We start from the raw sequence: 13,946 nt of genomic DNA on the forward strand, positions 1-13,946 counted from the left end.
TAACGCATCCCCTGCTTTCTGGTCTGTTGGACTCTAAATGGACCATATGCTGGATTATACAGTATAATTAGTCACGACAATAATATCCTCATCTCCTCCTCCTCCTCCTCCTCCTCCTCCTCCTCCTCCTCGTCTCTCTGTCTAAACACATATACACATACACAACATATAAACTATAAATGAAAGAATCAGAAATGCTAATTAGTGTCGGTTGCTGGAGGTAAAATTAGCATTTTTAATTAAAAAATGTGCTGCAAACAAACAGTAAAAACATTGGAACGATTAACTGAAAAACAACCTGAAGGAGCAGTGAAGGAATCTTTTCATCTGACTTTGATTTCATGATCAAATAAGAATGAATGTGATATTGCACACATTACATATATGTGTCTCTAATTAATATTTTCACATCAAATTCTGACTGTATTTACGTTTTGTATGTTTCACTTTTGGACTTTTTTTAAGAATAGAGTTGATCTGCCGCCTGACGAAGACCTTCCTGTTCTATTGTGATGTATGTAGAGATGAAGGAAGTGTGAGTGCAGCCGGTGGCGGTGGCATGGCGTTCCTTGACAGTCAATCAGCTGTCACACCTTGTTTTAGCAATGACTCCATCATTTCTAATTCTCTTTGTGTGCTGGGACCAGGAGAGACCACTATGTTCATATCATACTGGTTCAGACAGTCTGGTAGAGAGACACTGATAGTCCTTAAAACTCTTGGTGGGTCTCTGCTGCCCTCTGGTGGTCGTACCAAACATCAAGAGGACACACATCCAGGAGAAGCATTTTTATTTCAGGACTAAAGCTGCTCACAGAGATGGTGGTCATCTGTTTATCAAGGAAGTAAAACAAAGAGGCTCAAATACTGCAGTCAGCTCATAGTTCAAACCCAGCGGCCTTCTGGGAATGTGAGTCCACAAAGAGACGAGGTCTCAGTCGTCTCCTCCACACAGACTTAGCAGAGCCTTCTGGTAGTCTCCTTTGGTGTGTTCCTGAAGCACACAGAGACACGACAAGTAGAATATCAACAACAACAATCATAAGAACAGCTATGATATTAATAATAATATCAACAACAACAACGACAACCATAAGAACTTTGGTTCTTTGATTGCCTGCCTTTTGTGGACACTTTTCTTCACTTGCCTGCCTTTTTTAGACTATTTTCTTCACTTGCCTGCATTTTTTAGACTCTTTTCTTCACTTGTCTGCATTTTTTTAAGACTCTTTTCTTCGGTTGCCTGCCTTTTTTGGACTCCTTTCTTCACTTGCCTGCCTTTTTTAGACTCCTTTCTTTGGTTGTCTGCCTTTGTTCACAGGTCTGTGTTCGTGTGGGATGTTACAATGATACTCACAGTGATGGTCTGGTAAAGAGATCTTTTGTGCGCCCTCTTGAACTCAGTTCTGATCTTCATCAGGTCCACTTCACATCGAGAGACCAGGATCCTGGTCACTACCTTCTCCTTGGCTCCTTTACTCTGGAAAGACAAGATGGGGGACAGACTACTTTGACAATAATGGACAAAACCTTTACTTTGGACAGACAACTGACACTTTATGTTAACTAGTAAAAGAAGTCAACAATAAAAGGGAAATGTGGAGTAAAATTATGAAGAAGCAGAAAATGTAAATAATAATAATAATAATAATAATTGTAAGTAAAATACAAGTACCTCAAAATGAACTGCAGTACGTAAATGTTATTTTCTATAACTGCAATGTTACCTTCATAGCTTCACTGAGTCTGTTGGCGAAGTACAGCTGTTTGTTTTCAAAGCATTCAACTGTGAAGAGATGAGAGACAAACATTTCATCTTCTCATCTGCTCTTATTGTCTTGGTCTCATTTCCAGTTTCAGGACTCTCTGACTTCCTGTTTCATAGGTGGATCTGTAGTAAACATGTAGAATATTTCTTACCCAGGGTCAGGAAGGACTTCTCCAGGTCCCCCTTCACCTCCTTTCTGATGCTCTCCTTCATGTCGTATGGACTGTAGCTCTTATACCTTTCAAACACTGACAAACCAAAGAATACACTGTCATCAAAGCTGTATTCATATGAAAAATTGCTCATTACCACAACCATTGGTAGAAAACTGCAGGAAGTGAGGTTTAAAAATACCGTCACAGAATTAAAACAATCAAGAGGTTGGTATGGATCAAAGATAATATTTAATGTACACATCATTTATAGTGACTACAAAAAAATGAACTTTAAAATATGTTGCCATTGAATGTACCAGAAAACAATGGTATTGGATGTAAGAACCTGGTGGTCTGTACATGGTTAGTCTCTACATGGTGAGTATGTACATGGTGAGTCTCTACATGGCGAATCTCTACATGGTGAGTCTTTACATGGTGAGTGGTGTAGGCCTACATGGTGAGTCTGTACATGGTGAGTCTGTACATGGTGAGTGATGTACATGGTGAGCCTCTACATAGTGAGTCTCTACATGGTGAGTCTGTACATGGTGAGTCTCTAAATAGTGAGTCTGTACATGGTGAGTCTGTACATACTGACTATCTACATAGTGAGTATCTACACAGAGTCTGTACATAGTGAGTCTCTACATAGTGAGTCTGTACATGGTGAGTCTGTACATGGTGAGTCTGTACAAACTGAGTCTCTACATAATGAGTCTCTACATAGAGTCTGTTCATAGTGAGTCTCTACATAGTGAGTCTCTACATAGAGTCTGTTCATAGTGAGTCTCTACATAGTGAGTCTCTACATAGAGTCTGTACATAGTGAGTCTCTACATAGTGAGTCTCTACATAGTGAGTCTCTACATACTGAGTCTGTACATAGTGGGTCTCTACATAGAGTCTGTACATAGTGAGTCTCTACATAGTGAGTCTCTACATAGAGTCTGTTCATAGTGAGTCTCTACATAGTGAGTCTCTACATAGAGTCTGTACATAGTGAGTCTCTACATAGTGAGTCTCTACATAGTGAGTCTCTACATACTGAGTCTGTACATAGTGAGTCTCTACATAGAGTCTGTTCATAGTGAGTCTCTACATAGTGAGTCTCTACATACTGAGTCTGTACATAGTGGGTCTCTACATAGAGTCTGTACATAGTGAGTCTCTACATAGTGAGTCTCTACATAGTCTGTACATAGTGAGTCTCTACAGAGAGAGTATGTACATAGTGAGTCTCTACATAGTGAGTCTCTACATAGTCTGTACATAGTGAGTCTCTACAGAGGGAGTCTCTACATAGTGAGTCTGTACATGGTGAGTCTGTACATGGTGAGTCTGTACAAACTGAGTCTCTACATAGAGTCTGTTCATAGTGAGTCTCTACATCGTGAGTCTCTACATAGAGAGTCTCTACATACTGAGTCTGTACATAGTGGGTCTCTACATAGTGAGTCTCTACATAGAGTCTGTTCATAGTGAGTCTCTACATAGTGAGTCTCTACATAGTCTGTACATAGTGAGTCTCTACAGACGGAGTCTCTACATAGTGAGTCTGTACATGGTGAGTCTCTACATAGTGAGTCTCTACATAGAGTCTGTTCATAGTGAGTCTCTACATAGTGAGTCTCTACATAGTGAGTCTCTACATACTGAGTCTGTACATAGTGGGTCTCTACATAGAGTCTGTTCATAGTGAGTCTCTACATAGTGAGTCTCTACATACTGAGTCTGTACATAGTGGGTCTCTACATAGAGTCTGTACATAGTGAGTCTCTACATAGTGAGTCTCTACATAGTCTGTACATAGTGAGTCTCTACAGAGAGAGTATGTACATAGTGAGTCTCTACATAGTGAGTCTCTACATAGTCTGTACATAGTGAGTCTCTACAGAGGGAGTCTCTACATAGTGAGTCTGTACATGGTGAGTCTGTACATGGTGAGTCTGTACAAACTGAGTCTCTACATAGTGAGTCTCTACATAGAGTCTGTTCATAGTGAGTCTCTACATTGTGAGTCTCTACATAGAGAGTCTCTACATACTGAGTCTGTACATAGTGGGTCTCTACATAGTGAGTCTCTACATAGAGTCTGTTCATAGTGAGTCTCTACATAGTGAGTCTCTACATAGTCTGTACATAGTGAGTCTCTACAGAGGGAGTCTCTACATAGTGAGTCTGTACATGGTGAGTCTCTACATAGTGAGTCTCTACATAGAGTCTGTTCATAGTGAGTCTCTACATAGTGAGTCTCTACATAGTGAGTCTCTACATACTGAGTCTGTACATAGTGGGTCTCTACATAGAGTCTGTTCATAGTGAGTCTGTTCATAGTGAGTCTCTACATAGTCTGTACATAGTGAGTCTCTACAGAGGGAGTCTCTACATAGTGAGTCTGTACATGGTGAGTCTCTACATAGTGAGTCTCTACATAGTCTGTACATAGTGAGTCTCTACAGAGGGAGTCTGTACATAGTGAGTCTGTACATAGTGAGTCTCTACATAGTCTGTACATAGTGAGTCTCTACATAGTGAGTCTCTACATAGTCTGTACATAGTGAGTCTCTACATACTGAGTCTCTACATAGAGTCTGTACATAGTGAGTCTCTACATAGTGAGTCTGTACATAGTGAGTCTCTACATAGTGAGTCTCTACATGCTCTATGTGATGGTGGTGTATCTCACCTTTCTGCAGGTGGGGGATGCTCCTCTGAGCCATGATGGAGATCCAGGTGGCCACGTCAGTCCCTTTCCTCTTCACCCCAGCTTCATACAGAGACTGAGACAACAGACCATGGTTTAAATACCTCTGAGGTATGAATGATTACTGCTTGTGATTGATTGATTGATTGATTGATTGATTGATTCTTTATTAAAAAGCATTAATTGATTACTGAGTGTTACAATATGAATGGATGTCACCTGTAGCAGAATATGTTTTTAAAATCACATCTTTTGAAGAAAAGACTAAATGTCCAGGTGATTGGACTCACTCTGGCGTCCTCATCGATCTTCTCGTAGTCGACCACATTGGAGGGTTCATCTCTCTTTGTCTGGAAATCATTAAACAACATCCAGGTCAGAACGAATTGTATTAATAAACTGTATTAACAGCGCACTTATCAAAACTAGTCAAACAAGTTTGTGATCCAGTGTCTCAGTGAGCATGTGATCTACCTGGACCAGAGCCAGCAGCAGTTTAGCAAAGTCTCCTGATGTGTCTCCGGCTACATCTTTGTCCATGTCCTTCTTAAACACTGCAGAAAGAAAGGAACCAGTTGAAGCTGAGATCTGTAGCTTGTTATCCACAGAGGATGACTTGCTGTCTGCGTACAACTAACGAACTGTTACATTAGCTTTTAGTGATATTAACAGATAACTCATTGTTAGGAGGGGTGAGAGATATGGATATGACATTTTAATATATATATATATATATATATATATATATATATATATATATATATATATATATATATATATATATATATATATATATATATTGTGGTACCAGATTTATTTCTTGATTATATATATATATATATATATATATATATATATATATATATATATATATATATATATATATATTCAGTTAATCCAGTAAAATCTTGACAAACCAAATTGAATTTATTTCAGTTTCAGTTGTGAAATATATGAATTCATACATGAGAACATGAATCCCACATGAAGCTTTAATTATGGATCAGATAGATAATTCAGATCTGATTCTTTCTTACTGTCTTTGTAAACCTTCTTGATCTCCACCAGTTCTTCATTGGTTCTGGAGCAGACCATCTCAATGAGGGTTTCCTCATCTGTTCCGAGTCCCTGGAAACACAAAGGACCACTTCATCACTGATATTATTATTGAAAGGGAACTCTTAAGGGGCCATCTCATTGGTCAAAAAGGTTTTTCATCAAAAGTAAAAGTGCTGATTTAGCAGAAAGACTGTGACCTTCATGCAGGCCTTGAGCTCAGAGGCGTCATACTGAGCGGTGCTCTTCATCAGACCCAGCATCAGAGCCTCCAGAGAGCCGGACAGCGCCCCCTTCAGGTCCGTCATCAGGTCCTGATGAGGAGCAAAAAGTAGCAGCAGGATTGTTCTGTCTCATGTCAGGACCAGATCAACGTTAAAGATGAACATATTTACCTTCTTGGCAAGTCGTTCGTATTCAAAAGCGATCTCCCGCCGCTGCTCGTAGCTACGTCTGGTCAGGATGTCGATGACGGTCTGCTCGTCAACGCCTGCAGCACATTTCATTTTGGATTCTAGGTTCAACCTCAAACGTTTTTTATCATCACAGTCCAAATATTTCTGACCAGATAAAGGGTTTATCGTATATTTGTTAAGAATAAATATATATAAATACTGGAATCTACCTGTAAATATCAATCATGTGTATGTTTGTAACTGAGTCTACTGAAAATAATATGGTGAATTCCAGTGAACTCCAGTTTGGTACTATTATTGGATGCCACCTGTGCAACAAGTCCAGTCGTGACGTTTCCTCACTCCTAAATATTCCAGTCAACTGTCAGTGGGATTATAACAAAGTGGAAGCGATTGGGAACAACAGCAACTCAGCCAAGAAGTCAGATGAGGACCTAACACTTGTTCTATTTTTAGCTCTTACTGCATCGGCAATGATACGTCGTGGTTTCTTTGTTTCCTTCTTTTGACAAATGTACTTATTGTAAGTCGCTTTGGACAAAAGCGTCTGCTAAATGACCTAAATGTAAATGTAAATGTAAATGTAAGAAGTGGTAGGCCACGTAAAATTACAGAGCTAGGGTCAAAGGATTCTGAGGCACGTAGTGGGCAGAGGTCACCAACTTTCTCCAGAGTCAATCTTTATACAGAACTCCAAACTTCATGTGGCCTTCAGATTAGCTCAAGAACAGCGTAGAGAGCTTCATGGAACGGGCAAGCAGCTGCATCCAAGCCATACATCAGCAAGTGCAATGTAGCGTCGGATGCAGTGGTGTAAAGCATGCCGCCACTGGACTCTGGAGGGACGAATCACCCTTCTCCATCTGGCAATCTGATGGACGAGTCTGGTTTTGGCAGTTGCCAGGACAACGGTACTTGTCTGACTGCATTGTGCCACGTGTAAAGTTTGGTGGAGGGGGATTATGGTGTGGGGTTGTTTTTCAGGAGCTGGGCTTGGCCCCTTAGTTCCAGTGAAAGGAACTCTGAATGCTTCAGCATACCAAGAGATGTTGGACAATTCCATGCTCCCAACTTTGTGGACCAGTTTGGGGATGGCCCCTTCCTGTTCCAACATGACTGTGCACCAGTGCACAAACCAAGGTCCATAAAGACATGGAGGAGAGTCAAGGCAGGTGTTCGCCCAATGACAGCTGGGATCGGCTCCAGACCCCCGCGACCCTGAATACAGGATAAGCGGTAGACAATGGATGGATGGATGGAGTCAAGGCAGGTGAGCAGATACTTTTGGCAGTATTCAGTATATATATATATATATATATATATATATATATATGTATGTATATGTTTGATAAATCAGCTGTGATCATATATGGAGAGAGAAATCAGTGTTGATGTTGACGTGAGAGCTAGTGGGTGGAGTCTCACCTTTAGTCTTGATGGCCGTCTCAATCCTGGCAGCATCTTTGGCCGGGTCGAAGTCTCGCACCGGCACCACGGTGGGGAATTTAGGCTCCGCCTCCTGCAGAGGACAGAGACACACCAGCCCACAGTCTGTTACTAACACACGGCAACCACAACGTTTCCAAGGGAGACAACAGCAGTAACATGAACAACAACAACAATGACAACAACAACGGCAACAGCAACAACAGGCAGACTGGTGACAGACACATAAATATTACGAGTGCTTCAGACGTGATGGGTGGTGTCCTGGGGTGTTGTCCAGAAAGCAGGTTTTACTAAATCTTATCCTAACCCTGGCCTCTGAGACCAACCCTGAATTCTGAGACCAACCCTGGACTCTGATCCTAATGCTGGACTCTGATCCTAACCCTGGCCTCTGAGACCAACCCTGGACTCAGATACTAACCCTGAACCCGGAACCAAACCCTGAACTCTGATGCTAACACTGGACTCTGATCCTAGCCCTGGAATCTGAACCTAACCCTGGACTCATTTTATTACAGATAGGGGCAAAATCTCAGTTCTAGTTTTACTGGACCTGTCAATGTGCATTACACATTACCAATCAGCGATTGATACACAGGGGATGATTCCATTAAAGAAATAGGTCCAATCAAAACACTACAATGATAAATGTATCTGATTCATAGACTGGTCTATGAGTTTATGAGGTTTCTGATTGTTCAGAGACCGCACCTTTACCTGCTCTGTTGTTATCACGGATCCTTTCAGGGCTTCAGCCAGTATAGATATGAGAATATGTACATACGTTTTCCTATAGGATCATAAAAAGCTTTGAGGTGGGTGATGTTGTTGTGTGATTGCAGCAGGTGACTCACGCCTCCATATGACAGCGTCAGCTGACCCAGAAACTCAGACACCAGCGCCATGTTGGCTGGACCTGCAGGGAGGCAACACAGCAACAATCACCATTTAAGGTATCAATCAATTCATCTCTCTGTTCATTGTTTGATTGATCTATTGATTATTTGCTGTCTATGATCTGTCCATCCAACTGACTGACACGGTTCACTGACACACAGGTCGACTGACACGCAGGTTCACTGACACATAGGGTCACTGACACATAGGTTAACTGACACTTATGTTCACTAACACATAGGTTCACTGACACATAGGGTCACTGACACATAGGTTAACTGACACTTATGTTCACTAACACATAGGTTCACTGACACATAGGGTCACTGACACGTAGGTTCACTGACAAGTAGGGTCACTGACAGGTAGGGCCGCTGACAAGTAGGGTCACTGACAGTGGACTTCAGGAGGAGCGCCCCCCCCCCCCCCCCCCCCTCACCATACTCAACAGCACTGTGACTACAGTGGTCTCCTTCAGGTTTCTGGGATCCACAACCTTCCAGGACCTGAAGTGCAAGTTCAACATAAAGACTTTCACTAAATAGGACCCGCAGAGGATTTACTTCCAGCACTAGCCATAACTGTCTGGTCTGGATTGGCCACCAAACCTGACTACAAAGACAGTCAGGTCTGCAGAAAGGATCATCGGTGCTGACCTGCCCACCATCCAGGACCTGTACACCTCTAGAGCAGTGAGACCTTCTCTGGAGGGACGAATCACCCTTCTCCATCTGGCAATCTGATGGACGAGTCTGGTTTTGGCAGTGGCCAGGACAACGGTACTTTTCTGACTGCATTGTGCCACGTGTAAAGTTTGGTGGAGGGGGATTATGGTGTGGGGTGTTTTTCAGGAGCTTGGATGACCCCTTAGTTCCAGTGAAAGGAACTCTGAATGCTTCAGCATACCAAGAGATGTTGGAAAATTCCATGCTCCCAACTTTGTGGACCAGTTCCAACATGACTGTGCACCAGTGCACAAACCAAGGTCCATAAAGACCTGGAGGAGAGAGTTTGGTGTAGATGAACTTGACTGGCCGGCACAGAGTCCTGACCTCAACCAGATAGAACACCTTTGTGACGAATTAAAGTGGAGACTGAGAGCCAGGCCTTCCCTCCAACATCAGTGTGACCTCACAAATACACTTCTGGAACAATATGGTCAAACAGTCCCATAAACACTCTCCTAAACCTTGTGGAACGCCTTCCAGAAGAGTTGAACCTGTTATCGCTGCAAAGGGTGGACCGACGTCATATTAAACCCTATGAATTAAGAATGGAGGTCAGTTAAGTTCATATGAGAGTCAAGGCAGGTGAGCAAACACTTTTGGCAATATAGTGTATGTTGATCACTGAGTCACAGATCCAAAGGGTCGCTAATCCGAATGGTCAGTGATCCGAAGGGAAATGACATTGTGTCGGTGACATCATATCAGTTAGCGTTAAGAAGTGATGCTGGAGGAGAACGTAGAGTTACATGGTTTGATGTAGAGTCGGCCATCAGAACTCCACTAACGATAGCAAACAAACTGTACAGTGTTACCACTGAGGGCTTCAGATCCTAGTCGACTGTGACAGCTCCTGATAGGTGTGTTTGATTTATTGAGCAGGACATGCCAAAGGGTGTGACAGCAGAGGCGCCAGACTTTAGATAAGAGAAGGAGATCAGAGTCTGTGGAACCGTGAAGCTTTCATTGTTTAATACATCTGAGAAGAACTGGAAACCTGCCTCAACCTTTGACCCCCTGACTAAACATTAACAGGAAGTGTGGGAGGGTCACTATCTCATCTCCAAGCAACAGCCGACACAAACAGCAGAATCAGATTATTATCCATCCATCGCTTATCAGCGCTTATCCTGTGTTCAGGGCCGCAGGGGGGAGCTGGAACAGATGTTCGTCACACGATGTTGACCATTCGTCACTCAATATTTCTGATGTGACATATTGAGTTGATAAATTGCCGGGGGGTCATATCAATTCTGTCATGTTGATTGCAGGGTCATGTCAAAATAAATGATATCACCGGGGGGGGGGTATGCATAAATTGCACATAGCTCATAAATGTTAGCCTGTAGCTGTTAGCACAATACTGATAGCCCATATCTGTTAATACATAGCTGTTAGCACAAAGTTGTTAGTACATAGCTGTTAGCACAAACTTATTAGCATGTATAGAATATTAATCAAAACAAAATCAATATTCTCCTGTCAAGCCAAGTAGAATTTTATTGAAACTATATTATCTGTATGCCTGTTTTCATGCATATTTCTACTGGCATCACATACAAATTCCACATACAGTCACAGGAAAACAACATAGATGTCAGGGCCTATTGCTTTAAGAGTGTTGCATTCTGGGTACAGGATGGGAGCTGTGATGCTAGAGAGTACCATGCTAGTCAGCCGGCTCTTGTAGAAGTAGAGTTGTATTACTGATGTACTGGATGTGAAATTAGCTCATGAGCTCGATGCTGTCTTCTGTTGTTTATTTCTTTTAACACAAAAATGCCAAAATGCATCGTACAATAATAATAATAATAATAAACCACACTGAAAGCACCTGGTTCATTGGCCTGTCTGACTCTATGTGATATGCCTTGCTTTCTGTCTCTCTGTTGATGAACATGATACTTTCTGCAGGAAGGACCTCTGCCGGCCGCACCCATCCAGCCAGCTGTTACATCACTTGGAACCATTCACACGAGTCTCCGGTCTCGGATTCTAGTTTCTCATAGATTCACCAGACTCACTGAGTTCTAGTCTGTGTTCTGGTCTGTGTTCTGGTCTGTGTTCTGGTCTGAGACTAGTCTGTGTTTTAGTCTGTGTTCTGGTCTGTGTTCCAGTCTGAGTTCTTGTGGACAAGCTGAAAGTGTTGTCTTACCTTCAGCAGCAGCAGCAGCTCCGTTATGATCCAGGACAGGACGGGTGTGGTATTTACATAGCAGCTCTACCACACACACACACACACACACACACACACACACACACACACACACACACACACACACACACACACAGACACACACACACACACACTATCTGGATGACTCAGTGGACAAAACTTTGACACATCAGACTGAAGATAAATTCCTCGCTAAGGTTCGGATCACCTCTCCTGGCCTCTGATTGGTTGCTGGTTAGGAAAATGTTGAACTGGACCAGGTCTTCATAAAACCTGAACATAAAGTCCTTCCTCAGTTCTCAGCTACTAGTTTGCATTGTTAGAAGTAGATCTGTCCAATCAGTAGCAATCAACCATGGTGACAGGAAGTCACGGTAGCATCACCAGCTAGCATAGCGTCCAGACATTACAGCATCAGTTTTATTTACACAATACAGGCTGTTTATGTTTATGTCACATTACGTTATGTTTATCATTTCATAATACATATGATTATGCTAATCTAGGTGATGCTACATTTAATATAACGTTTCCTAAAATATATTAATATGCTAAGCTAACTGATACTACATTATATATAATGTTTTTATTGTATATAATGTAGTATATAATGCCGTTACAAGGTTTATAGTGGTCTTATTTAAGTGAAATGTGTCACTCATCAAGTTTCAGGTCAGACTCATGTCTTTCACATATTAGCATACTAGCAAGCTTTGTCAATTGGTTTAGTTTATTTCTGCAGAATTTCACCTGCCTGATCACCTGAGGCTGTGGGCGGGGCTTCCTGTAACTTAGTGACTGTGATCAGATCCATAAACCAGCACCCCCCACCCCCCCCACCCCCCTTGTTATCACTCTGTGCCCAGATAAAACCTCATACAACACTTAAAGTAAACCCACCGACATATGTTGAGACCAGAACTACGAGCTGGACTGAATCAGACAACAGAAACTGTTGAGGCCCTTCACTTCAAACCATTGAGAACCAAGTGACACGCTGGTCAGTAGAGAATCAGCCCAACAACTAATGTTGAACCCTTAGATTTTCAATCGATTGTGTTGTGTTGTGATGGTCCCTGTACTTGGGTCCTCTGCTGGGTCTCTGCTGTCTGTCTCCAGATCAGTAGACCTGATTCAGGGACCTGGGACACACCATGTATTGAAACCTGATCAGTTGCTTGGTAGATCTACTCTCACCATCTGGTTTTTATTTTCTCTTCCTTGTTATTGTTCAGGCCTACACTGATCAGTCCTTCATTAAGGTTCTTCACTTTTTGATTCATGAATCATTCATTATGTTTGACCTATCACACCATGACAGTCTAGACACACCCAACACCTGCTCAACTGTTCATCATTACCCAGAACCCCCTATAGCATCCCTCCATCTGCTGCTGGACACATTGTCACTGATGCCTCTGTCTTAATGTTACAGCCATGTGAAACTGATCCTGATCCTTGTTACCTGTTATTGGACTTTGACCTGACACACCTGTCCCTCACCTGTGTCCTCTAGGACCTCCTTCCTGTTTAACAACCATGTTGGAAGGTAAAGTGTTTATAGTTTACAGAGTGAGGAGTAGACCGTCATTGCATTAGATATAGATCTACTTTATAGACAAGATTAATGTAATCATAGAAATGGTGATGGGACTAATGATGTCCACCAGGATATTATATGAATGAAACAGAAGCAGTTATGTTTCAGATGGCGAAAGAAAGTTCAAACTCTGTCGTCTTAAACTCTATCTCCTGATTTTATCTAGTAGCCTATTTTTATTCAATGTCTCTCCTGTTTTTTCCAATGTTATGTCTTAATGTTTAATGTTCTTCTGTATTTGAGGACTGCGGATGGACATGAGCTTCTAGCTAAATCTGGCATATTTACACAGTGATGTATTTGCAGTGTGGCAAGTGTAATATCAAATAATAGTAGTAATAATAAAATCAATACAATCAATGACAATCTGAGACATGTTACAGAGAAACTATGACAACTAAACTACAGGTTGAGACCACTAAACTACATAGTTAGGTTGAGATGACAAAACTACATAGTTGGGTTGAGACGAATAACTATAGTTTACTAGACTAAACAACACAGTAAGGTGGAGATGACAGCAGACCTCACTCTTCTTCTACTGTTTCTATTCTACTAATGTTCATACATCAGACCTCACTCTTCTTCTACTGTTTCTATTCTACAAACATTCATACATCAGACCTCACTCTTCTAAAGTCTTCATCAGGAGATAGATGAACTGATCCCCTCCCTTTTCACTTTCTTTCTCTCTTTCATTTCTGTCTGTCTCATTCTGGTCCACAGTGTCCCGCCCTCATATTTAATCCTCAACATTGTCCAGGCCTTTCAGTACAGACCAGTGTCCCTGGGACAACCAGGAATGACGACATGTTGTGACTTAGTCAGGTTTGCAGTTAACACTTTAACCACAAGGAGGCAGTGTCTTCCAGACCTCAAGACAAACCAATGAAACCAGAATTACAAGCAGATTCACATTCCTGTTTAGTGGATGAGGTCCTCATTTTAGATCAGGTTTTCAGATCCAGGAGAAGAGGGAGAAGCAGAAGAGGGTGTG

At 41.9% G+C, this 13,946-nt stretch overlaps 1 protein-coding gene across 2 annotated transcripts; it reads right to left on the reverse strand.

Moving 5' to 3' along the window:
- Nucleotides 1-723: 723 nt before the first annotated feature.
- Nucleotides 724-11,414, reverse strand: LOC311017842 (annexin A2-like). Of its 2 annotated transcripts, XM_084016454.1 has the most exons (13): nucleotides 11,329-11,414; nucleotides 8,406-8,467; nucleotides 7,528-7,621; nucleotides 6,082-6,176; nucleotides 5,887-6,000; nucleotides 5,668-5,758; nucleotides 5,105-5,184; nucleotides 4,921-4,980; nucleotides 4,613-4,706; nucleotides 1,921-2,016; nucleotides 1,728-1,786; nucleotides 1,358-1,480; nucleotides 725-994 (listed from the first exon to the last, which is right to left on the reverse strand). In XM_084016454.1, exons 2-13 carry the CDS (start codon nucleotides 8,454-8,456, stop codon nucleotides 935-937), a joined length of 1,017 nt encoding a protein of 338 aa, XP_083872580.1. In that variant the 5' UTR covers nucleotides 8,457-8,467; nucleotides 11,329-11,414; the 3' UTR covers nucleotides 725-934. The 2 variants fall into 2 exon arrangements, with proteins under 2 accessions (XP_083872581.1, XP_083872580.1); XM_084016455.1 differs by lacking the exon at nucleotides 5,887-6,000 and having other exon boundaries at nucleotides 724-994.
- Between the last annotated feature and the right edge of the window lie 2,532 nt (nucleotides 11,415-13,946).

Source organism: Eutrigla gurnardus, assembly GCF_963514095.1.
Source record: "Eutrigla gurnardus genome assembly, chromosome: 1".
Classification (NCBI taxonomy): domain Eukaryota; kingdom Metazoa; phylum Chordata; class Actinopteri; order Perciformes; family Triglidae; genus Eutrigla; species Eutrigla gurnardus.